General features: G+C 34.9%; 1 protein-coding gene across 1 annotated transcript; it reads left to right on the plus strand.

Moving 5' to 3' along the window:
• Positions 1–2,065: 2,065 nt before the first annotated feature.
• FAS1 (chromatin assembly factor-1 (FASCIATA1) (FAS1)) lies at positions 2,066–27,525 on the plus strand. The gene is made up of 13 exons (XM_089791468.1): positions 2,066–3,748; positions 3,989–4,088; positions 6,166–6,313; positions 6,498–6,621; positions 6,710–6,751; positions 13,893–14,167; positions 14,253–14,630; positions 14,791–14,872; positions 14,958–15,104; positions 26,097–26,534; positions 26,627–26,764; positions 26,868–26,913; positions 27,033–27,525. Exons 1-13 carry the CDS (start codon positions 2,798–2,800, stop codon positions 27,239–27,241), a joined length of 3,078 nt encoding a protein of 1,025 aa, XP_089647594.1. The 5' UTR covers positions 2,066–2,797; the 3' UTR covers positions 27,242–27,525.

Raw genomic sequence — 27,525 nt, forward strand, 5'->3', positions numbered from 1 at the left:
ATTTTTACGAGGATTTTGATTGTCATGGATTTGAGTAGTGTGATATTATGTGAGGTATTTGATCCCCTTTATGCTTATTGATGCTCCCAAGTGTTTTCCCATTGATTTTGGTGGTTCTAGTAGTCCCTAGTGTGAAGGTTTTAATCACTTAATTATCCTTTTTATCTTTCCATTTTGCGAAGTATCATACCCCTTTTAGAGAAAGGTCATACGATATTGGTAATGTATTGTATCACTTTTCTAAGAACTATCATTTGGGCTTTAGAAGAAATGTCGTATAACATTTCTCAACAAACCTTAATGTCCAAATAATGGGTGCTTCCTGACTTATCCCAGGAATGCTAGTAGATGAATTGGACACCCTTTTGGGAGTTCTTGTTCTTTAGACCTTGACAATTTGCCTATTGGGCATATGGGATGCAAATGTGGCGACCTCTTCTAATCGTTGCATTTTAGCTTGGTAACATAACTTGTATGGATTAATCTTTTAGGAAACTTGCATCTGGGCTTTAAAATGAACCTCAATTATAATGGTAGATTATATCTTGAGATGATCCTTATATGATTAATTCATGTAGATGGAATTGGATATGTTTGTTGTGATGAACGCTCGAGGATCTATGGTGGTTTGGTGTTTAGTATTCCTTTGTGATCTTTGTGATCTTGACCGTGTTATGTTGTGTTTATACTTTAATAAAAAACAATGTTCATCTTTTTTAATCATTGTTTCCAAGCATCTCTTGGTGGGGCATTACATTTGGTATTAGAGCCCATGCTCAAATAGTTGGATCTTTGTGCATATGTTGCCCATATGGTTGTTATTTTTGTTGTGTTGTGTGAGTGTGAGTGTCTCCTTGTGAGCTCGTTATATCTTATTGCCTAGGTATCTACTTGGGATGGACTCTCTAATATAGTGGATGTGACTCGATTAATGTGAGGAGAAGGAAGTGAATCTTTGAATTATGTGTACCTTTTAGGGATGAATGATACCCCTTGGTGAGAAACTCATCTGAGAATTCTAGAGCATGTTGTGGGTTTGTTCTCATGGATTTGAGTGGTCGGTAACCTTTGTGTGATCCATGATTTGGCCTTGAGTGCTTCTTGTGGAGAGTGGTGCATTGCATTCTTCTGTTCTCCTATTGAAAGTAAAGAAATATAATGTATCCATAGTCACTTCATGATGATATTGAAATGGTTCCTTTTATTGAAAGAAATGACTGTGTTGTGGAATCATTGTAATGAAAATGGTAAATTTGGCAATAAAGAATGAAATAGTTTGTTGCATTAGATTATCAAACTTAATGATTTACATCCCCAAATTTTGTATTTCTTAAGTTTATGAAAAGTACTTGATTAAGATGCATTCTTTAAGTAATCATAAGTGTACATCGTAATGGTGATACAATAGAGCTAGAGTTTTTCACATTTTAAATCTATATTATTTAGACAATAAGATAAATAACAAAATTCCAAGTTATGAAAGTATTCAAATTTAAGACATAACAACAACTAGTGTGATTCCCTAGATTAAATATCCATCTTTGTATATCTCCTTATAACACCTCATTATTAATAAACTATATTGCATACTAATATGAGTTAAAACCTCATGCCCCAAAAAAGAATAACCTCGAAGCATAATTACAAGAAGAAACTTAGAGATCATACGTTTGAAATCACATTTCTAAACTTTCTTTATATTACAATTTAAAATCTCATAACATAATTAAGGAAAAACTGAACAACTACTTTATAAGTTGGAAAAGTGCTTTTGCAAAATATTTGCTGATTTATATTTTATTAAAAATGTGAAATTGTGTAGAGGTGGCTCTGCTCAGCAGTAGCATCTTTATATGACCGAGAATGAGAGAATTCGAGGATTGTCTTCAATTTTTGCCTTGACAAATTTGGTGGCAAACTTAAAGTTTGGCGGGAAATTTAACTTGCCAAAATTTCATAACGAAAAAACAAGAGTGGAGGGAAAAACCATACTTCCCATTTCTCCGCCGTCACATCACAAGTCCCTTTCTTGCCATTAAATTTCCTTCATCTATCAGAATCGAACGGCCGTCGCATCTATCACAAAAACGCTGGGCCGATTGATCCCTGTAAAATTGCCAGAGAGTGGAGAGATTTATTGCAGCAATGGCCGAGGGTACCTAGAAAAGCGGATGCAATGCTGCTTAACGGTTCCTTTGCACGATTCAACCGCAGAGTCGAAGTCGTGCCGCTTTGCCGATTTTAATGGTGTGTTTCTTGGTGGGTTTTGGCGGTTAGATGAAGATATTGTGCCCCCAGGTTTCGTTTTTTAGTTATTTAATTTTGGTGCTACGTCCGTGATCTGGTTCCTCTTTCACCTGCAGCACAAAAAAAATGAACTAAAAATTGCGTCATTTGCCCCCTTATTGTTTACAAGGGTTTGTTTTAGGTTATTACCATTTCAGAGAACAGTCTTTAATTTTTTCAGTAGGTTATTCCTTATTGTTGGAAAAGGATTATTCAAGTTGCTTTGTATTTTCTCCGCGTATTTGAAGAATCCTCACCGTGTATCACTCCCAAAATAGTAGTTTCCTTTCGTTTCAGTTTCAAGTGTCACAGCACTTGGCCCTACGGATAAACAAGCTTTGGCGTGCTTTTTGTCAGCCATTGTCCTCTGGTAATCTAACTTTGCTATTCGTGACATCACTGATAGCATCAGAAGTTAAAACCCGAGTTGCATTTACAGTTAGGGACTTTCTCAAAGATAAGTGGAGCATCCGAATCCGTTTTTCCAGCGGCCACTGGAGTAGAGAATTTAATGGAGATCAATGAAAATGTTCCATTTTGTCCCGCATCAAATCCGGAAGAAATGTCGCTTGAACCGAAGCCTGCTGCAAACCAGACAAAGGTGCTTAAATCCGCATCAATGCCTCGAGGCCGGCCAAAAAAATCTCAGGTAAATGATCCCAATTCTTTGCCTTCTTCAAAACGTTTAAAGACAAGTACTGCAACTATTTCGTCAAAACCAAAGGGCAAAAAGCTGGATTTTTCGCCTTTTAGAGCATGCGAAACCCCCGGTGAAAAAATACCAACCCCAGTGCCCAAATCCGAGAGTGGGAAACCCACGATTTCGAATTCTTGCAATGTGAAGTCGGATTCTTGCACAGAAGATGGAAAATTTAGGCATGTACAGGAACAGTGTGCGTTTAACACAGAGGGTAATATCACGGTTCTCTCAAGTGCTAATGATGCGACTGCGATAACCCCTACTGTGTCTAAGATGTCCAATACAGGTTGCAACAAGACAGATGATTCGTTAAAGAAAGCGGCATCTGAGACCGGTAGCTCTTCTGCAAAAAGGTCAATGAAGCGCAAGCGCTCTTTATTTTTGCAAACTCTAGATTCAGATTCCAAGGAAACTCACATTCAGCAATTTCAGCAGGAAATTGAGTCGTTATTCAAATATTTCAACGAATCTTTTGAAAAGATTGGTTCTATAGACGAGGAAGAAGTTGTCGACATGGGGAATGTACCTACAAATGTGATCATTGCACGTCATTTGGAGGACAGTAGGCTCTCATACACAAAATTAGTGGACCAGATCCATGGAAAAATGAAGAACAAGCTAGATCAGAACGGGGTGGAGATTAGCCTGGCATTTGTGAAAAGTTCAGTGCTGCTTATCGGGCAGCGCCCTTTGTATGGCATTCCGAGCACCGTAGCTGATGTTTTAGAGGATGAATCCGAATCATGCTTGTGGTGTTGGGAGGTGCATTGCATTTTCACCTTAATATTTTAATTTTTAATTTGAGAGTTTTTCTAATATTTTTACATAGTCGCTTATGATGTTGATGAAAACCATTTTGAGTTTCTTTGATGTCGTGGGCGTCAGAGCTGTAGGACAGTAGTTTTGTGTTTGGAATTTATTATGCAATTTATCGATTAGATAGAGCGATTCTTATTCTATCTGATAAGCGTGTTAGTGATACACTGCCTTGTTCTGTATTAGGTTCGTGACTTAAAGCTGCTACCCAAATCCCAGCGTGACTTTGCCAGTATTCGCCGTAGATGTCGAAAGAAGATTCACGAGCGCATTGTTGCTCTTTCAGGTAGGGGATCATTCTAACTTTTTGAGTCAAATTGCACTGATTTTTAATATCCCTTTTGATTGTTGCATTGTTGTCGTTTAGCAAAATGAACCTCTTTTTTTTTTTTTTTAACTTTCAAGGGAAAATCATAGCTTTAATAAGTATTCCCTCCCTATGATCCTCCTGATTCAGACATCCTGAGATCATCTTCCCTCGGCTCTTTTGGCAGCCCTCTTTGAATAGTATTTATTTTCTTAAATTAGAAATTGCCTAGAGCAAGTAAATTTGGTGATATCAAATTAAGTTTTAATCTATAATACCCGGAGCATACCATCTCAATATGATATATAGCTAGGGGCTATTCATACATGTGTACCGGCATCCATTCTCAAGGGGGATGCAATAATGTGAAGAACTGATTGCACTCTTAGCTGTGATTTTAATAATCCCCATTCAACAAATGTTTACATAATAATTGCAACTAGATTGAGTTATGTTTCTGTCATAAAGTGACTGTGTACTGGGCCTCAAGTCCTATGAATAAGTTAAATTATAAGTATAGGTTGTAGAAGCACATTTCAATGAATCATTTAATAGATGTTCTGATGTACACACAATGCACCAATTTCTCATATTGTATAGAATTTATGTCACCCTCAAGGTTTATCTGCCGTGATTTCAAAGTTAAGGCATCTTTAATTCACCATGACAGTAAAAAAACACAAGTTCTCAATAATTTAAATCAACAATTCATCATGCACTGAATCAAAGAAGGGTACATCACTGTCACAATGGCTTAAGACTGTATATTCTATATTACTTTGGTGTTTTCATTAGATGGTGTAATGCTCAAGGTGTCACGGAATGGTAAGCTGTTATAAAACTGTTGCAAGAAAATGTTGACGTCTATACATTTATTTCATAATTTTGAGACATAGGAGACATCTGTATCCATTCTTTCATTTGCAAAGTTTCCACCAGTGTGGGGGTGCTTGGTTTGTACTGGGAATGTTTACTCTATTGATGACTTTGGGATCTTGTTCAAAGTTTATTCCCTCTCTTGCAGCTTCCTATATTTTTGTTTTAAATTCTTATATTTTGATTGCTGGATTTGCGTTATCACTCTGGATTAGCTGCATTAGCCTCTTGGACTGCCATGTTCACTGTGTTATCTCTATCTCTGTCTCTAAGGCATAGATTTAGAAATTAATAGTCATTTTCTGCATCTGTGTTATTAAAAGACAAAATGTTTTTTTGACATATGACATCTTGCTCAAGGATTATTTCTGCACCCATTGTGTCCCACTTTGTTTAAAATGCTTTATTCTTTGTTGACTGAGTTGCCTTACTGCTTACTGGGTTTTATAATGACTTCTTCTGTGTGATTTTATGCAATTTCTTTCTTTCTGTGTAATTTTTCAAGCCACAAATCTGGACATTAACTGTCATTTTCTGCACCTTCAGTATTTGCCATCTTTCCCAAGGTATATTCTTGTCCGTAATGCTTTGTAGTTTTAGGAAGCATGACAGGAGCTTGTCAAAGATTACCTATGCAAGGCACTACATACAGCACTATAGAGCTATAATGTTATGAATCTTCTCTCTTACTAATGGAATGACAGTAGTTTCTGGTTATAGGATTATACAGTTTGTAGAGGGCCCCCATCCATGTGAGTGTATGGAAGTGCAATGTATACAATTGCAAATTATATCAATTGCTTTATTCGGTCGGCAGTAGAAAGCACAAAAGGAGGCAATCTGAGATTGCCTATGCTATGCACTAGATACAGAACCATATAACTATAATATTCTAAACCGTATATCTAACTGATGGAATGCAGACACAGCACTGCACAGAGTACATCATATCAGCAAGAAACGAAATAAAATTGCATGTATAAGACTAATCAGAATTAAATCTCAGCTGCACATCACCCACCATTCCTTTTTTTAAAGTTGCATTAGAACTTCTGACTAGCTGCCAATGCCAAGTTATTTGTTCTATCATGTATTATCTTTTTTTTCAGTGTTTACCCACTGCAATATTTTTCGGTTCTTTTGGTATCAAGAGCTAAGCATCTTTTTTTGTTTACAACAGCAATGCTATCGGCATTGTCATCAGTTGAGTCAGATGGAAGTAGGAATGCAGCCCTAACCAAAGCTGAAGACCTGCTTATGAAAGCTGATGATGAAATCAGAATCCATGCATTGGTGGCAGATTTGATGCAGAAGAGTCTTTCTCAAATGTATGTAAAATTGCTCATTTATTGGACTGTACTGCAACCTATTTGGCTATATTCATTTGTCTTTCAAGACTATCAAGTGGTAGCTCAATGTGTTAAAAGAAAAGTTATCAATGGGAATGTGCTCATAGTGTTTGTGATACTATAAGCTAAGACTTCTACATGCAATTTCCTTATTTTGATGCAGGATGGTTAAGCAGGCTAAAAAAATGGAGAAAGAGGCAATTAAGGAAAAAGAAAGAAAAGGCCGAAAATGTGAAAAGGAGCAACAGCGTTTGGATCGGGAATTAAGAAAGGAGAAGATTCAGCAGGTTAGTTAACTCATTGTGCTGAAGTGCAAACCTAAGGTAGAATAATGTTTAGAAGTATTTTCTAATAAATTTCTTGTTTCAATTCTAGGAAAGAGAACAGGCGCGTGCACAAAGGGAAGCACACATGCATGTTAGATTCTAACTACCCCTACTTTGATTGTTTAGCTTATGTCAAATTACATCATTCTTAGTCTATCATATATAGGCAATGATGATGGTTAATTTATGCATATAAAAAATATACATCATTCTAAGTTTGTAATATGCAAATTTGAGAGTGGGATATTAGTCTTGTTTGTAGATATGTTTTTGAGACAGCAATGACTTTTATGGATAGGGGATTATGTATATGCATAAAATGTGAACTCTACTCTATGAAGTATTAACAAATACCAATAAAAGTAAAGATTGTTTTAATTGATATAATTCCAATCTATAGATTTGAACTTAAGTACAAGGGTTTATGAATGTTGGTATGGTGCTTTGTTTTTGAGGTTTGATTTGCTTTATTAGTAGTCTAAAAGTAAGAATCAAGTTTAGAATACCACATTCCATACCCATAATAATCAAAACCATCATTAAAAATTACTTCAATGTCTGTTTGTCAAGTTTAACTTACGTGATATGTGTTCAATGTTAAATATCAAATCAATAAAATTAGTTATCAGCCTTATTTGTCTCTTGATAAGCATCATCATCAATATTATTAAGGTTAGATGTTGATGGATTAGAAAAGCCACAAGAAGTATCATTGTCAAGTGTGTTGGCCATTTGACTCAAAAAATGAAAATTGTGGTAGTGATGGAAGCATCCAAATCACTGTGCTCTAACTTTGTCTTTGATAGTGTTGTCTCACCCCTTGTAGTCCAATTGTTTGTGTATGAAGGTACAAGTTTAAGATGAATGTACATTGACCTCTCTAGACTTTTTGATGCCAATTGTTTGTTCTTTACATAGTGGACAAAGGGATGCATTGTATTTTTGGTTAGATGAAGATGATTTTTCAACCTATTGTAGCAATGTTAGAGACCTAAAGCTATAAAATTATAAATTCAAACTCAAATTAGATCCTTTTTCCTTTTAAAAAGGAGTCTAAATTTAATTAGGTGTACAATTAAAAGTAAAAAGCATGTGATACAAGTTTGATTGCAAAAGGTTGTGTTAGCATGTTTTGTCGAAGAGGTACTACAATTGTGAATATCTTGTTTACATCTAAACTTAAAATCAAAAACTCTTTCTTGACCACATCCTTTAAATTAGGATTAGGCAAAATTTCAACAATAGAGCTTTGAATGGTGAAACTCTTTAAGTTTAATAATATCTTGGAGTCGATGCAAAAGTAATAAGATGCAATGCCATGCTCATTTTTTCCCCATTTTTAAACAAGAATTCTTGCAATTGTTTGAAAGAAAATTTCATACGATCATGCTCATTCTCATGTATGGTAGTTTGTTGATCTTCCTAATCAGCTAGTTGACATAATGATATACTTTTCCCAAACATCATTTGTCAATGTTAATTTAATGGAGCATGCTTAAGACAGGCTTAGTGTCCTTTGGGATCACTCATTAAGTTATGTAATAGTTCTTTGTTCTCTCATCATTAGTTTTCCATTGGACAAACCAATTCAAATCTGTTAATTTCTGTTCTGGAAATCACCTCTTGCACTTAAAAAAGTTGTCTCAAGGCAATTGCTGTGATGCCCCTGCTCATTTATAAACCTTGCCACATACATTAAATAAACAATAGTATTCCTTGATGGGCTGACACAAGTTAAGTCCATGATTGGAGCTGACCTAGGTTCAGGCATTAATATTAACAAATGGATGAAGAAGGCTGATCGAATCAAGTGAAATTAATTAATAAGAGGAAAAAGTGGTTCAACAAGGGAGTTGGCTAAGAAGCCTTTGGGGGCATCAATTCCCTTGTGGCATGCAAATAAACTTAATTAAGAATTATAGCAGTGCCTAGCTTTGAAAAGGTTCAGCCCTTGTCAAGGGAAAGGGGTGTTATAAAGAGGCATTACTCTCCAAATTGGAGATATATAAGGAAGACCAATTCATTCTAGAAACACATAAATTGAATGATAAAGAAGAAAAATAAGGAAAGATTTGAAAATCAGAACTGAGTAAAAGCATAAATTAATTATATCACAGCAGCAATTAGTATTATGGAAAAATAAGGAATGTGTATTAAACAATGATCAGAAATGATCTATAAATACAAGTATACACAAGGATGTTTCAATAATGAATGAAGAGAGAGAAATAGAAACATTTTGAAGGGAGAAAGAGAAGGTTCCCATATTGAACGGAGAGAATATAGAAACATAGAAGATGAGTGACCATTACAAATAGAAGTAAATCTATAGAAGAGAAACATAAATAAAGGAAGAGAAACAAAAATAAAGGGATTTTTAACCCTAATACCTTCTCTTAATGGTCAATTTAATTTCAAAACAAAAAAATTCACAGACATTCTCAAAAGGTGAGCTAAACCTGGGCTGATCAAGGTGTAGGATGAGTTTCAGTACCTAGAACAAGCATCTCAAGGCAAGGGTACTTGAAGATTGTCATTATTCTTTGCTTCCAGGTGTTGTAGTTCTTTTTGTTGAATCTCTGATTGCCTTCCAAGAGAAGATTGGTGAGAGATGCCATGATATGTTTTTGATACAAAAAATGTGAATAATTGAAAAGGCACAAACTTCAAGGCAAATTGATGGAAGAACTAGAAAAAATGAAAGGACACCCAAAAGAGAGCTCAAAAAAGCCTAGAAAGACTTTGAAATCAGATTTTGAATTTGGTGGCTCGAAAATTGAGGTATGAAAAATGATGCACCCAAAGAAATCAAAGTCCTTCCAAGTTGAGATTTGCAAAAACCCACCAAGAATTTGCAAAAAGTTCGTTAAAAAGACATAGCACTTGAGTGTTTTAAAAGAAATCCAATTTGTTCTTTGAGAAACTCAAAAAATTATAGATTTGACTGTAAAAATGGTCGAAATCACACACTTGTGGTTGGAAATCATAGATTGAGGGTTTTACAAACACTAGACATTGCCGTTTTGAAGCAAAGACGTAGAAATTAAATACACCTCTTGAAAAAGGGACTAGTTGCTAAAACAAGAGGTAGAAAATGAGCAAGCAATAAACCAGTCATTTTGGAGGGAAATTTGGATTTGCGAGCAAAAACAATTTGCAAGTCCCTTAACCAAAACAGCACTAGAAATCACAATGGAAATCATGTGGATTTGCACAAGAAAGAATTTTAGATTGCATGTTTCTAGGCAGAAGCATGATGGTTGCAGAATAAAGAATGCGGGTTGCAGACAAGTAGGTGTTGTTTGTAGAGAAAAACTTTGCTAAAACAAAAAACGATGACCCAAAATGAGGATACTAAATCGCTAGTCGGGTATGGAGAAAAAAAACCCTTCAAACAAGTTTTGAACACACCTAGGCTAAGGATTTTGAAATCTTGAGTCTAAAATTTCATGAAGAAATTAAGCATTTTCAAAACTTATTTTGAAAAATAATTTTGAAAATTTTAATAATGAAATTATTATAAAAAAAGAGGTTTGATACCATAATAATGAATGTTTTATTAAATAGAGATCATAAATGATCTATATTTTCAAGTATACACAAGAATGTTTCTATTATGAACAAAGAGAGAAATATAAATATTTTGAAGAGAGAAAGAGAAGGTTTCCATATTGAATAGATAAGATAAGATAATATAATAATATCAATGTCCAACAAAAAACCGCAAAGGTTTATGGGACTGAGCATACAAAGAGAAGAGCCAGTAGTAGCAGGATCACCAAATGGTGACAGAAAAGAAATAAAACAAAACAAGATACAAGACCAAGAAACACAAGGTAAGGACTAAGAATCCTTCCTTGGTGCAAAGTAGTTAGTCACAGAAGGATATAATTGTGGACGATACAAAGTGATAGATTGTCGTTGAGATTCGTTGGAGGAGTGCCCTTGCTCCGAAAGATTGGTACAATGTTTGGCCGATTTGGAAGGAGTGATGCTAGAAGGCCTTTTCACGACTTGTGACTGAGACAAGGGGTAGAAAAAGGTGGTGATGAGTTGGTTTGAGGTGTGGTCTTGAGATGTGGTTGACTAAAGGGTATGCTCATGAAGCTGGTTGGCCTCTCAAAGATAAAGTGCAAGATATCGCTGATCAACATAGTTGAAGAACTCAGAAAGAGAGAAACAATCTCCGAAAAGACAATATCTCCCTCTGATCTCATAGTAGATAGGGCAACAAAATAAGAAATGGGTCTTAGTCTTAACCTCTGCCAAAGTACACAATCTACAAACCTGATCCTCTCTGTCCAAATGGTGATCAATTCGGACCTAAAGATGATGAGAACCAACTTCGAAGGTGCCCAAAGAGAATCAAAGGGTGTGACACCAACATTGATAGAGATAAGTAGGATGCACAATAATACCATTTTGAATCTCAAGAAAATGCTTTGCATAAAATGCCATCTTAGGGTGGAATCCACCAGGAGGATTACACGAAGTAGTGGTAATATATTGCTTGTAGATATCTTGTCTAACATACTCATTGAACTCCTGACGAGAGGGGAGGAGATGAACAAGAGCATCCAACAAGAATTAGTATGGAGGGAGATGATCAATGTCAATCTTGATTGAACCCAACAAAGAGGTGGCTAGGGTATACCAACAACGAGATCTATTGCTAGTGTTAGATGTCATACTCTGAATAGAAGAACAATATGCCAGATGAGAGTATCTGTGATTGTCAACATCAAAATCCATGAAACCACGAAGTCGGTGGAGAAACCAAATCAAGTCAAAAATGGTCGCAAGTCTAAAAGGATGAGCACCAAACTCGGCTAGGACAATGCTGTGGGGGGTGAGTCTATGACATTTAATGATGCATCGTAAAAACATTTGAACATGCTCAATAGAGGCCCAATTTGAAGCAAGAAGAGAAGGCCCACAAACCTTCAAGCCATAAAGAACGGTTGGTTTTGACCAAGGAGTCCAAGAGGGACAACTTGGATGAAACTTAGAAGAGGAGTGACCATTATAAATTAAAGTAAATCTATTGAAAAGAGAAACACAAAATAGAGAGATTTAACCCTAATAATTAGATCAAACTCAAATCTATAATAGGGTTAAATCTCTCTATTATTAGGTAAGTTGCTTACCTAATAATGATAGCAATTATTGATCTTGGTAAGCAATCTAAATGTTTTTATCTATTATAAATTTATACACGATAAGGTATTTATGTAATAATCAATTTGGAATTTAGAGAAATAAATTGCAAATAGTAAGGATGGCCAACCTTTTGACTTCACAAGACCCAAGTACACCACCCAAGATGAATGCTAGCTCATGAACCAAGTGGTTTTGTGTGCTCTTGTGCTTGAGATACCATCAAGTATGCCACCTTGAGATAAATGCTATGCCTATGCGTCTAGGGCTTGAGGGCTGTCCTCTAACCTTTTGCCTCCCAATGCAATAGTATTGCCATCCTTATTATGAATGATAAATCTTGGTATTGAAGGACTAGAGTTGCCCTTGGACGCTCCATTGAAGTCTATTTTCCATCATTCATCTGAAGGTTTTGCTATGCCACCTCAACACTAGTTCCAAATGATGGTTTAATCTATCCAAGGCCACTCACCGGCCAACCCAAGTTGACTATTGTATTATCATTTTCTTATTAAATAAATTGAAATTGATTTTTTTTAATAAGGAAATAAATATCATTTGAAATTATACTTTGAAATAAAATTATCATTCATTTGAAAAACCTTACTTGGGAATCTTTACAAATTATTCATTGCAGTTGCGAGCAATTTATTATTGTATACATTTCTTCTATGTTGTCTATTTTTGTTATATTCTGCTATAATCTGCTGTTTGAAAAGTTAATTTCTTAGAATAGATGAGTTGGAAGGTAAGTGTAAATTGTCAAAGCATATTTACATCCTTTTAAACTAAATTAGCTTAATGTATGACTTTCACTGAAAGTGCCTTATCAAGGAAGGAATGGAACATTCCTTTTACAATGTTCTACACTCTAAAGCATCTTATCGAGGAAGGAATATTGTGTCACAACAAGGAGCTCTCCTGCATAATGCATCCTACTCCTTAATGTATATAAAGTGAAAGATTCATTGGTGGTGTATTTAAATAAATCCAAGTTTGAATTAAATTTCAATTAGATAGACTGACATGTACATCAAAAAGATGGCAATTGCAATCAATCTTGTAGTTTCTGTTTCTACAGAATCATGTATAATTAGCGAGTTATTTAGAGCTTCAAACTAAATTTAAAAACTGCTTGTCTTCAGCTGAAGTCTACCACATTTTGTGAGTGGCATGATATATTACAATACAATTTATCAGGTAATTGAAAAGGAAATTTGTATTTGACGTGCAGACCACCCTCTGAATATTGTTAGCCTTAAGATGCTTCCTGACAAAACTAATGATAACTATTAATTGTATAACATTCGTAGCATTTCTGTTTTCTTGATCTAGAGGCTAGAGGCCTAGTGCTGGCTCTATGCACCGATAATTATTATTATTTTTCTCTATCAACCTGTAATTTTAGGTTGAATATGTAATTTAATAATTTTCATAATAGAGGAGGAATAAATGAGTATCAGGTTTACAAGTTCACATCAGCTATGTCATTCTAGTACCTTAAAAATGTGTTTTCAATGTTCAAATTGTACAGCAGTATATAGTATCATTTAATATGCATATTAAATAGTTATGTTCATATCAAATGTGTGGTATATATTGCTCCGATTGAGGCCTTTAGACAATTTGAACTATTGCAAGTTGCTGTCTTGAATTGTCAACCCTTATTTTGGGAAATAGTGCTGTCTTGAGTGCAGTTGGCTGATTGCTGGTGGCCACACCTATGTCCTATTGGTGTCAGCATATACGATCTTTTTTGTTTTGTTTTAGGTTGATAGCACCTTTCTTTTTTAAGTGTTTTTTCTTTTTTCTTTTTAAAACATTTTTAATGAATAAATTTGCACCTGAATTGTCTAACAAAATTTAGTCTGCCTTTCTAATTCTTCTTTTTCTAGATATAATTATCTGATTTCCAAGTGGTTTGTTGTATAATATATGTTCTTGCTTCTATCTGGCTGTTTTATCTAGTATACAGAGATCAATGTTATATAGAAGCTTTTGTTGATCTTTTTGTGGCTTTTTATTGTTTGGCTACAATAGTAAGAACAGGTAAGAGTGAGAAATGTTTTGTGCAGGAGAAAGAAATTAAAAGGCAGCAAGAAGAGGCTGAGAAGGAACAAAAGAGACGTGAGAAGGAGGAAGCTGAAATGAAGAAGCAACTTTCAATACAAAAGCAAGCGACAATCATGGACCGTTTTCTTCTGAGTAAAAAGGAAAACACCAAAACTCAAAATGTTGTAGAAACTGCTCAGAAACCTTTGATGGAAAATGCACAGGTTTGCAGTGGAGTTATGGCAGCAATGGATAAAACCTTATGGCAAGGAGAGACTCAAACAGACAATCTTTTAAGGTATCTTCGCTAACTAGACATTTCATTTTTGTTTGTAAGGATTTCAAGAAGAATCTCTTATTGAGTCTATATGGAATGTGATCAGATCACATTTAGCTGTTTGGCATAATATCAATAAAAAAAAAATTACAAGCAATCTACGATGGGGCAAGCGTCGCAAACCCAAAGTTGCATTGTTTAATGAACTGCGGCTGCAGCGAGCATCTGCAGAAGCTGTTACCACAGAAAAAGTGCAACCCTTTACAAACAAAAAGCGGACTGCTAATGATATTGAAGATCATGAATTTAAGACAAAAAATGCTGCAAATGACTGGGAAGAGCAGGGTTTATGTGATAATTTGCCTGACGCCAATGGGGTTGCTGATGTGAATAGAGAAAGTATGTTTCACAATAAGAGGAGAAAACTTTTGCAGTTTGATAAGTCTCATAGACCAGCTTATTATGGAACCTTCTCAAAGAAAAGGTGAAACTTCAAGGCATACTTGGAATGATAGGAATTATTAAAGGACTTCTTATTTTAAGCTTCCAAATTTTATATGCAGGTCTTTTGAAACAATTTGTACCTATTATGCACTTAATATGTAAACGTTTGTAGTTAAAATTTCGGTATCATCATTCTGCAGTGATGTTGTTGGACCACGACACCCCTTGAAGCTAGAGCCATCTTTAGATTATGAGAATGACAGTGATGAAGAATGGGAAGAGGTAATGATTGCTCTTTTTCTTTGAAGAGTATTATTTTATACGATCTTAGAACTTATTCCTCTGAATGTTCAATCACAACCAATAGGAGGATCCTGGTGAAAGCCTTTCTGATGCTGACGAGGATGATGAAGAAGAAAATATCGAAGTTGAAAAAGAAAAGATAAAATGCGAGGAAGATGATGATAGTGAAGATGGCTTTCTTGTTCCTGATGGGTATCTCTCTGAGAATGAGGTATACTCTACGAAAGGAAAACTCCATGGATGTAATTACTTTATAAATGCATTTCATAAAAGCACATTGTTTACTGCTAGATTCACATTTGATCTGTGTGGATTGAAATGTCAAATTTGTTTGATGCTTTTTATTGTAGTTTGCAATTTTAAAGGTACATTATTGATTGCTTAGAATATGAGAGATAGATGACATTTTGATTACAACTTTATTTTGGACTAAATTCAATTATGAACTTTTTTAGTTTTGTGTAAATTACTAATTATTTAGCTTAGAAGATATATTATCCTAAAATCAAGAGTGTAGGAATCACGGGCTTCTAGAAGTTAAAATTCAAAAATATCAGTAATGGTATTGCTTGGTTTTGTGGATGCCTAAAATAATCATGAGGTGACCATAACTTCATCTAGTCAGAACTTAAAAATTGACCAATTGTGAATCTTGATATAGGTATCTGAATGGGAGGTTTGTGAGATTTTTGATGATTAGACATATCAGAGGCTGCATGAAACTCAATACAACCACAAGGAAGATATATTTTAAAATTCTATAAAGCCAAGATTCTGCAAATCAATAAATTACTGCACCTCTCTCAGCAGTAATAGTTTACTACCATCTTTAGGTTTAGTAAAATGCAATCACGTGGCCTGATAATGTGAACGCCAGTCATATGTTGGTATGTAAATGGCATCTTGCAAGTTTTGGACAAGATTTCATCTGTTCACAATGTTACCATACCTAGGAAAAGCCATAGAAACTGAAATCTGAAGTTGAATGCATTTTCATTGGTGTTTTTGATGCTTTTGCTAGCCAAGTATAAAATAAAGAAGAAAGATGAGTTAGGGATTTATGAAATGCAACCTTGATGAAGCTGTTGGGCCATAAAGTTTGCCATGACTTAAAAATAAGTTTCCATATCTAATGTTATCAGTAAGGAATTTAAGTATTTTTGGATTGCCAAGCCACCATAATGACATTGTAACGATGCAAGTTGAAGTAAATTTATGCACATGAATTGCCTTCTATTGATTCTTTCCTCGTCTTTGTCTAGTTATTTTATGATTTGTCATCTAGATCCCAGAGTGAAGTTTGATGATACTATATCTCTTCTAAGTTTTTCTTCAAGTTGCTTCTAGTCATGCCTAGCAAATGAGATTTTTAAGATAAGAAGAAATAACTCAGTCAAAAAACTTGGACCTGGCAATAACTTGGCTGGCCCAATTTAATTTTTTTATGAGTTGGGGCTTGCCAAAACTCGACAAAATGATGCTTTTGTCCTTGGTTATTGAAATCCTAGTTGGCATGCTCTTTTTGCTGATTAGTTAAAACTTGTCAAGTTTTTAGAAAAGCTTGCCAAAAGCTTGTCAAAAATGGGTGAGTTTGTGAAAAAAAAACTCTAACCTGTGTTTCTTTCAGTGTCTATAGGGAAAAAAATGTCATTCGTGAAGCTCATTTTTATTGGAAAGGAGGATTTAGTCATTTTTTCAGCTTAGGGGCAGAAGGATTTATACAAATATATACATTAAGTATAAGTTGCATTTCTTATAATTTAAGATATATTTGTATAAACATTGTTGGGATGTTTGAGATAGATTTCAAGTTCATAAGAGTTAAAATGCAAATTCAGCCATGTTATGTATCATGACAGTCAGCCATTGGATTTTTTGGCCGGTAGGCAGCATTGTTAGACTGTGTTAGTTAACAATATTTTTCGTAGTCAAGTTGAAGATAGTAATCCTCATTTAGGCCCACAGGCTTCCCTCTCATGTGCCTTACCACTTGAGTTTCTCTCTCTAATATGTGAACCTGAGATCAGACTGTTAAGCATTCTGGGAAAAATGCTTTTTTTGTGTGGATAATACATTTGGATGTTATGCTAATTGTAATTCCAATGGTTTATGCCAATTGCTCAATCCTGCACTTGTTTAGTAAATGGATTTTAGGTGTTCAGAGGACTAAACCTTGGAAGAGCCAAGCTCTTGGCAGATGGTAGTCTTTGTATATACAAGCCATAAATTATAGAACTGTCTCTGCATGATGCAAAGTTGAGACAAAAAATGAAAGTTGGGATCATGAGCAATTGAGTAATTATATGTAATTTCATATCATGTGTCATCTCTAGTTTTATAAAGATTTTGATAAAACCAGGCCTAACACATAAAGGTTCTAGTGTTGGTAAGGCATTGTGATGTGTGCCACTGTTATCTCCTCTTTTCTTATATATTTGATTAATTTTGTATATTAATTTAATTATTTTGTGTATCTATCTATCTATCTATATGTATCACCAAAACTCCCCAAAGAATTATTTATGTATCCATGTATCAAGTTCTTGTACCTCAATTTGTACTGGGATTTGAACTAGTAATTTGGCTTTTATCAAACATTTGAAATTTTTTTTTTTTTTTGAAATATTCTTCAAAAGTGCATGTATCCACCACATATTTAGAACATACACTGATTTGGGTTTTTCATCTTATATAAATCAAAGTTTTAAGTACATAGCAATTAGAATCTAGCAAATTATTATAGTCATATGCCACAAAAGAACAAGTGCAAAATCTGAATAAAGTTGAATCCAATATATATCAAAGTCCAACCTTACAAAACAACTACAACCTTTGAATACATACTAAGTTCAAGTTTTGGTATCAATGAAAGCTAAAAATTGTAAGTGGGAGTTTATTTCTCTTGGGCGGGGGGTGCTAAAGTAGTTGCAACAATGGCCCACTCACCTCTTAATGACTGGGGGCCTCAAACCCCTTACCTAACACGATCATTGCAACTTGACCAATTGATCCCAATACAAGCTACATAAGGTATTGAATGGGTTATAGTTCGAGTACCAAAGTTGAGCAACTGCCAACATTGCCACATGCTGCATCTGTTTTTTCTGTGTAGTGCCTTGCAATCCAGGTTGAGTACCAAGAGTGTTATGTGGAAGAAGTCCCCACACCTCTTTGCAACCTTGTAGAACTGAAATCTGGCATTGGGGCTGCCATTACCTTTGCTCTCCTCTTTTGTGCAAATGCTTCACATGCTGCACCTGTTTTTTCCATGTAGTGCCTTGCAATCCAGGTTGAGTACCAAGAGTGTTATGTGGAAGAAGTCCCCACACCTCTTTGCAACCTTGTAGAACTGAAATCTGGCATTGGGGCTGCCATTACCTTTGCTCTCCTCTTTTGTGCAAATGCTTCAAAGCTTGCTAATGCCTCCCTCGTTGCCTCTTTGAGACAGCTGTTAAATGGTTTAAAATCATGAGCTGACTTATGACCCTAGTCATCTACTTAGTGAAATTGTTATGAGTGACATTGATTTGCTCTTGGTGTCCCATGTCTCAAACAGCTGTACCTTTTTTTTGCCACCATCTTTTATAAAACTAGGTAGAGAACCTAGCAAAAAATGAGACAAGATAATGTTCTAATAGTATAATCGATAAAACATAAATAATAATATAATGTTTTAATGGCGGCTTTGTTATCTAACATTTTTTGTAAATAATGTACAGAAAAGAAATAATATAAGGAGTAAATAAAGCTAGTAAATACCAGTTTGTAAATCTAGGAAATAAAAGAACTAATATTATAAGTAAATAGAACTATAAAAGAAATAATTCTTTTAGTATTGAAATTTGAATTATTAAAATAAATCTAATTATGGATTAAAAATTTAGAATAGTTGAAAATTATTGAAACACGTATTCTGTAGTATTGAAATACTTTATTATAATGCATAATGTTCAGCCTAATATGGCATAACTGTGCAACTGTAGTATTGAAATACTTTATTATAATGCATAATGTTCAGCCTAATATGGCATAACTGTGCAACTGTTTTTGAACTATACATTCAAATTATATTGCTGCCTGCAAGTTTCAAATGATCCTGCTGCCTGTGATTATCTCAATCAAGTTTCAATTGCAAGTTTACCTGCATGCTTAATTGCGTTGCCACAAAGGAAACACAGCTCTGTTGCAGAGAAAACCCAGGCCTGTCACAACGCTGTGAAACTCTAAATGCATTTTTTCATGCTTTCTTTCTTGTCACTAATAAGTACCTTTTTATTTCACGGACAATTTTATGTGCAGTATATCACACGATTTCACAGTTTTTTCACAAAAAGTGTTGTGATATTTTCAATTTCAATTGTCTCCCGAGTTCTCTTGGGCTATTAAAGGAATAACACAGTTGTTGCTCTCATCTTGATTTAAAGGAACAATTGATTTTTGCCATGGCTACAGACTCTTTTGAGTTGGCATTGGTATGTCCAATGGAAGTGAAGGATCTTCTTGACAATAGTGATCAAAGTTTGTCAACTAGACAAGTGAGATAAAGATGAGTCAGATGAGATGGATAAGAAAGCATGGGGATATTTTTCTTGATGGAAATATCTGACACAATCTCCAATGTAGGTGGATGGGACAAAAACAACAAGGCATGGCTATTAGAAAATAACTATTCCAAAAATGTACTACTAGCAGAGTACTCAATGAGTCACAAAAATTGCTTGAGTTGATGAGTTTTTATGACTTTTACTAGCAACCAAAAATTTGCCAAGTTTTTGGCGAAAATTTGCTGAATTTTTGGCAAAAGCTCATTGAGTGCTTGCCAAAAACTAGGTCATGGTTTTATAACAACACTTCAAAGCAAAAGATGATCTAAACTAATTTCATTTCTCATTTCTTTACTTGTATATTGTTGAGAGGGTGAAAAAGGTCTTCCAAACACTTGCAAATTGATTTCTATTGATTAATAACAGATTTGAGGTGGTTTATGAAGATGATTACATTAACAATTTAGAGAGGTATGTTATGAAGGAGAGGGTGGATTTGGTTTCACATTGGATGATATTGAGTTGAATGAGTAGTCATTGCGAAGTCGTCACTTCCTCATGATGTACAAAGTGGGTAGGCCCATTAAATCATGCAGTCGTACGCATAATACCAGATGTTTACATGAAGTCAAAGCTCCCTTTGATTCTAATATGATCAAAGATCTTCAAGGATCAATTGAAACATACCCTCTATTCTCTCTTTTAGATGAATGTGTCAAACTTTCTTTGAACATCAATCTTCTGAGCTTCTCATACAAACTTGCCTTTAACAAAGTGTCTAACTCCCTCTAAATCTCAATCTCCCTATGAGTTTGATATCGATCTTCCTTTTCCAGCAAGAAACATCCTTAGAAAAGCTCGAGGCAAATAATCCTTATAGTACATATAGAAATACAAATAAGAATGGTTGTATTTTAACTCATGCTATAACATAAATACTTGATGTATAGAAGTCAAAATATAAGTATACTTCTTCTTTACCTGCGTATCACCTTTACCTTCCTTCATTTCACATTATAGTTTAGTTCATAGTGGGTCACCTTCCCATGTGTTGTGCTAGGTAAGAATTTTTATGATGTCTTATATGTCACCTTGACATGCCTTTGATTATTGGGTCATTGGTTTGCACAATTACATACACCATTGCTTTTAATATCTATCTTCCACTCTCTATGATTTGGTATTGCTTATTATTTATATCTCCCTTTCTTATTTGTTTTCATGATATGTATTCATTCCTCTGACTTTGTTGAGGTTCTATGGGTTTGACTTGTTATATTCTTTCACACATGTTCGATGATGATGTGTGCACTTTTCCCCTTGTAACTCCCATCGATACCCTTCTTATTCGCTGCCTTCAAATATATTCTCTCCCATATTTATGTCAGCTGACATTATTAGCTGTTAGCATCACTGGTGCAACTGTTCGTTAGGCGGTATTATTATGTTGTCCAATGATGATGTCACATGCTGAGTGTACCTCTCATTGTTTGACAAATATCCTCCTCTTTTGAAGAACCCATGTAATATCCTCTTCTTTTGATGCTTTGCGTCCACATATTTGCCATTGTGGCAATAAGAGTTATCATAATACCTCTTTGTGGGTTTTATATATTAACATTGTTGTTCTTATTTACATTGACATCGTTCTATATTTATTTGCTCTCTGTCTTATCTTAACCATTCCGCATCATATGTGTCAATGCGGCAGTCACTCCTTAAAATATTCTTTTGTTCATCCATTACTAGTCGTAGAGACACTATTAGTGATTATTGGTCTTATCCTCTATGTTTTGTAATAGCTGTTATCTCCAATCTCAATGATTATCACATGGTCATTGTTCCAGCATGCAAACCCTACTTTAGATTTAATCCTCACATCATTGAATACGTTGCTCATCTATTTCTGCATGTTGCTCATCTGAAGCTTGAAAGTTTTGGACTTTAGACACTTGAGTTCCAATAGCAATTGCCTGATCTGATCAAACATGTCACCAAAATCCTCCATGCAGGCAACCTTTAAAAATTTCTAAGAATTTTCGGCACTAGAATGATATTGAATCTGTGAGCAATATTTCTAAGAATTTTTGGCGCTAGAATGATATTGAATCTGTGAGCAATATCTACTTCTTGTGAATGTACTGAGAATGTACAATTTTCTGATTATGAAGGTAATTTGTTTGCTCTGAAATCAGATCCCAATCAGAATGTTGCTTTGATGCCATGTTGGTTTTGGAGGATCATTGCAAATGTGCTAAGCACTACCCTATTGGTATGTGTTTTCCAAATTGCAGCGATCTCTTATATATATTAAGAATAAGCCGTGAAGAGACATGTTCCATCAAGGGATGGGAAACGTCTATTATATTAATTTCTGTCATATAATAATAAATTTATATCTCAAACATAATGAACACACATATATAAAATATATCTCATATATGATTACATATAGGTTTATCCAATTGCAGATATCAAACATCAACATAATAATAAACTTATATCTCAAATATAATGAACACACACACAGACACACAGAGATATATATATTTTATCTCATATATGATTATATATAGGTCTATCCAATTGAAGCTATCAAACAAGCACACTGAAACTGCAACAAAAAGTGTCAATAACAGAACTTCATTATTGATTTTTTTAATATAAAATAATAATATTAACTATAGCTACTCCTAGAGGTTGAAATAAAATACCTAGTTAGGGAGTCTCACACATGACTTCTATTATTGCCACTCCTAGAGGGTGAATCGATGATGCATTAACAAGGGATTTCACCTTGAACTTCCCCCACAGAGAAGAACTTATTAACATGGAATTTCACCTTGAACTTGTCTTGCACAAAAGAACTCATTAACAAGGGCTTGCACCTTGAACTCCTCTTGTAGAGAAGAACTCATTAACAAGGGATTGCACCTCAAACATCTTTTGTAGAGAAGAACTCAGAGATTATACCTCAAACATCTCTCGTAAAGAAGAACTCATTAACAAGGAATTGCACTTCGAACTTCTCTCTTAGAGAAGAACTTATTAAGGCACACATAAAATATCATCTGAATGTTGAGCCTTTCTCTCAACATGGGCAGTATTTTCATAGCTTTGACTATCGCAATGCTAGTAAATTAGCTCCAATGTTTGTCTAACAATGAGCTTTAGCAGTCACATTACTACACAAGGTAGTTGGTTAAAAACAAAAGGATTTGGTATACTCCCATTGTTGCTCAAGCTCACTTTGAATCTCAATTCTTCCTCTTCAAATAAATTGATCATGTTATAATCTGAATAGGTACTTCTTCAAGAGCCACCAACTCAACTCAGGTTGCACTCTTTCATCATCCTTGTATTCCTCAATCCATCTTGGAAGCATTTAGAGAGATTAGTAATAAAATCTTATTGCATGAATTTAATATATATAATTTATGATCAATATTCAAAGATATAATCATAAAATGCTTATCAATCCACCAATAGATCTTACACCATCATACAACTCTCCATCCAAGAAAGAAACTTCATCAAAGACTCTACACTCCAAGGCTCTTTAGATACATGAGCTCATATGAGTTCCTCATTTTAACAACATATTTGACATCCATTAGGCATTACTATTCTTCTCAGATATGATCTATCTCAGACCAAATACATATAGAATAGTCTCCAACGTATTGATCATATACAGAACAGAGATATATAACTGCAAGAACTGACGTAAATCAGACTAACAATGAAGATGTTTCTCCTTATCGAGGACACAATAAATGAGAACCAAAGTTATGTTCACAGAACTCTGTGAAACATCATACATACTTGGAAGAATGAATGAATGAATGATTTGTAACAATAACACCATATATGTTAACTAGGGAAAACCTCTTTGAGGATGGTACCCACAAAATGATGTATTAAATAAAAGTTCCTTGTAGGAGGTGGACTCTGTTGGGAGCCAATGAAATACATTCAGTACATATCAGTCTTTGTTAGGAGACTTTGAATCCATGTTAGGAGATTCCAACCATATTAGGAGTTGTGCCAACTTTTAAAACATTTATCAACCTTATTAATTTGTAACCGTGTGATCAATATAATCAGCAACCATAAGAAGATACGCATACACAATAACACCATATATGTTAACTAGGAAAACCCTCGATCAGAGAGAAAACCTCGGCGGGGACGATACTCACAAAGTTCTTTGTAAGAGGATGGACTCTGTTAGGAGCCAATGAAATACATTCAGTACATATCAGTCCTTGTTAGGAGACTTTAAATCCATGTTAGGAAATTCTAACCTTGTTAGGAGTAGTGGAAGGCAGAAGGGCCCACTATTCAAACAGCTTCAGGGGCAAGATCACCAAACTCATTGTCCAACTGATCTTGTATTATTCTTTACAAAAGAATAGAAATGAAATAACTCAAACTCCTCCGTCCTCTTGATTGGACCAATCCTCTTTTGATCTCAATACCAAATCTTTGAACTTCACATCCAATAATTCCTTGGATAGCGTACACACATTTGTCAGTTTCACATATCACTTACTCACATATAAAATCACACACTTCACCACAAGGAAAACAATATTTCTTTATATCATATTCTCAAAATAATTCTTTGAGTCGGCCTTGAGGCTTTTCCAATTAATTATAATAAGACCTCATTAAGGTATTACAATCATTTTATAATTACACAAAATTGTTGGCTCACATTATTTCAACTTCTCACATGTGCGACCTATGAACTTGTGCACTTGATGACATCATCATCATATTGTCTACTGTCACTGTCTAACTTCACTCATCACGAATTTATCCCTGTTAAGAGATACAATCCAAACATTAAAAATCACTTCTCAGGTACATTGTTTGCACATTGTCCTATGTAATTCTTGAATAACTCTCGCATGTCTTCGACTCTCTGTACGTTCACTTGTCCACTTCATCAGGACACAATGTAGAACACATCCTCAATTGCAGTCGACCTCATTATCATTGCACAGTCTGTACCACCTTGTTCTTTGTTTGCTACTCTGCCAGCCTTTACAGAAACAATACTATGTTGACATCGATGACAAACACAGTCATGAATGCAACATGTTAATCATGCTGACCATCTCACCAATGCTTAGGATACTCTCCCGAAGGAATACCATCAACATTCATGCTCACGCATTTCTGGCACCATGGCAACTCTTCACAATGACACAACAAAAATTAGTATTAACTCCTAACTTTGCTGAAAACACCTCATCACAGCCAAAACACCACATTGAGTACACATGACATTAAATAGGCAGGCAATACACGGAAAATAATAAACTATCTTGCCAAGAACTCGAACATGAAGAAATAGAACATAAAGAGGATATTGCAGAACAACAGTAGATATGAGAAACAGAGTGAAATACTGCTAGCAGGACAGAACACATGGTCGATGCCAAAAGAGCAAACATTAAAGGCATGGACTGCTGCAATTTCATGAGCTACCACATGTCTACAAGCCACCTCATAGCTCAACCCACTTGGTGATACAAAACATCTCCATATTCATTGATTGCTGAATGGTATCTCTTGCAGCTATAAAACATTTACAAGAAATACAGACTGAGGTGGCACAGTCATGTCCAGTGCAGACTTCTTGGATGTAATTGTAATGATGTATTTTCTTTCAGTATTACATAGATTATTTACTATTTTGCTTATAGCCATCAACATTCCTCATGAGATTGTAATTTTATACCCAATTTGTGTTTATTTTGTGTCCTCATTTATTGACACATTGGATGCATCTTCTCATTGAAGTTGGCAAAGAACAAACAAACATTTATTGCCAAAACTGGCCAAGTTTTTCTTTTTTTTTTCAGGCCTTGGCGAGTTTTCCAACTATCATTCATCAAACTTTGCAATGCAGGAATTCATCCATTGTAATACATGATTATTGTTATGCCAAGTAAACAGTAATTCCTCTTATAAATTTTGAATCAGAAGCAGGAGAAAGGCATTCCATTATTTTGTCCATGAGGTCATGTCTGGGATATGCTTTTTAAGTTTGTGTTTTGTTGGCCAAAGGATTCTCTCTCAGTTGCTCATAGAACTGGACAAAGACAGGTACTAAATTTTCCAAGAGATATATTTATGTAGCCTTGGCACAAATCCAGAATCATTGTTAAAATTCTAAGGTAGTAAATATTAAATATTTATACACAAGTGGTAAATGTTTTTGATTTTGTTCATGTCAAATTATGGGGTATTTTTTCTATCGTAAGAAATAATCACATTCAACATTCAAATAATTTCTAGATGTCTGCATTTCCATGATACTTAATGTTCTGTGTAGACATATTCTGCATAATCTACCATGCCAATTTCGGGGTTTTGTACCTTCTAAAAATTAAAGTCTCTGATTATGTCTGAATTGGATTCTTCCCCAAAAAACCTCTTTAATGATTGAATTCCTATTTGTTTGCCTCCGGATGTTTCCACATTTTAAATTTTTATATTACTAATTGTGTATTTTCCAAAAAATCTCTATAATGATTCCAATTCCTATCTATAGATTTCCTGTGTTTTCTTCTAATTACATTTTTTTTAAATTGACAATTTTGATCATTAGTAAAGATGACACAAAGCTCCTGCTTGATGAACAGGGAGTCTGTTTGGATGACACTGAATCAGATGCAGATGAAGATTTGGGTGAAAATTTAGACTCAAATACTGCTTCCCAAAACTGTGGTAAGAGCCAACAGTTAGAAACTGAGTCTGAATGGCATGCTTTTGAGCAGCAGCAAAAAGTTCTTGAAAATGCAACAGATCGTGCCTTGCGGTCTGGTCGTGTTTTTATAGTCTCAAACTTGCTTAGAGAGATAAATGATTGTAAGAGCAAACCAGGATCTCCGGATCTAAATCCAAGACAGAAATTGGAATGCACTTGCTTACAAGCTCTGAAAATTCAGATTTACTCACCAGATATCCCTATTAGTCTGCCTTCTGAGCCTTCAACAGAGGCAAGTATCCAAGAGGACCAGGAGCCTTCTAAGCATCAAAAGAAAATCCCCGTTCTGTCAGACTCAGATCTGCCCATGTTGGTGAGTTACTCTGCACCTTAACAGAGTGTTAGGAATGGGAGTTTACTTTTAGTTTCTTCTATTGTCTTATAACTGTTGCAATGTGATTTCAGGTCTCTATTGTCAAGTCGTCAACCCAAGGTATCAACAAAATAGTCGAATCTCTGCTTATGAAGTTTCCTGACATGGCAAAGAAGCGGCTTAAAGACAAAATCCGTGAAATAGCAGACTTTAGTGAAAATCGCTGGCAGGTTTGTCTAAGTCAATTTGTTGAACAATCATTATTTTATCCTGCCATCTGCATATGCTGCGTACATATTTTGCAAATGTGAAAGCTAAGATGTTTTTGTGTAGGTAAAAAAACATGTTTTGGAACAACTGAACATGCCACCATCTCCAGGTGCGGTCATCCTCAGAAAACAATGTTGTTTCACCTCATATACTCAACTTGTTTCTCAACTTCAACATTCCCATTTAACTTCTCTTACTGCCACTACTGATTGCCTGTTCTCTATGCAGTTCGAGCTTTGGAAGTTACAGAAACTCCAAAAAAACAATTGAAGGATGTTGTTTCGAAGAGTCCAACACAACCTAAGGGCATTGCAACATACTTTTTAAAACGATGTTTGCCGCCTGAAGCAGCTGGATTAAATATTCAATCATCTCCAGAGAATGCCAATTTTGAAAAGTTAGAGAATAAGCCCTCTGACATGGTTGAGGGAAACTAGGATATTTTGTAGTGGTGGCCTTATTACAGAGCTTTCAGTTTCATGTTTTGTATTTTTGCTCTGCTATGTGAAGATCTTTTGAGCTCCCATTTTTGTGAAGAACTTTAGTAGGGGATAATTTGTTCCTTGTGTTCCATTTGCTAACGTGGGGAATTGTAACTTAGAACAGGAGATTTTATTCCTTTATTTCCAAGTGTCAGGGAGATATTACATCACATGTATTTAGATAAACATCCAGGAGTCTGGCAAGCTTTATAATAATATATTTGTCTAGCTTTTTGGTA

The sequence above is a fragment of the Cupressus sempervirens genome, chromosome 7 (assembly GCF_028749045.1).
Source record: "Cupressus sempervirens isolate cs-2001-9-10 chromosome 7, ASM2874904v1, whole genome shotgun sequence".
NCBI lineage: Eukaryota > Viridiplantae > Streptophyta > Pinopsida > Cupressales > Cupressaceae > Cupressus > Cupressus sempervirens.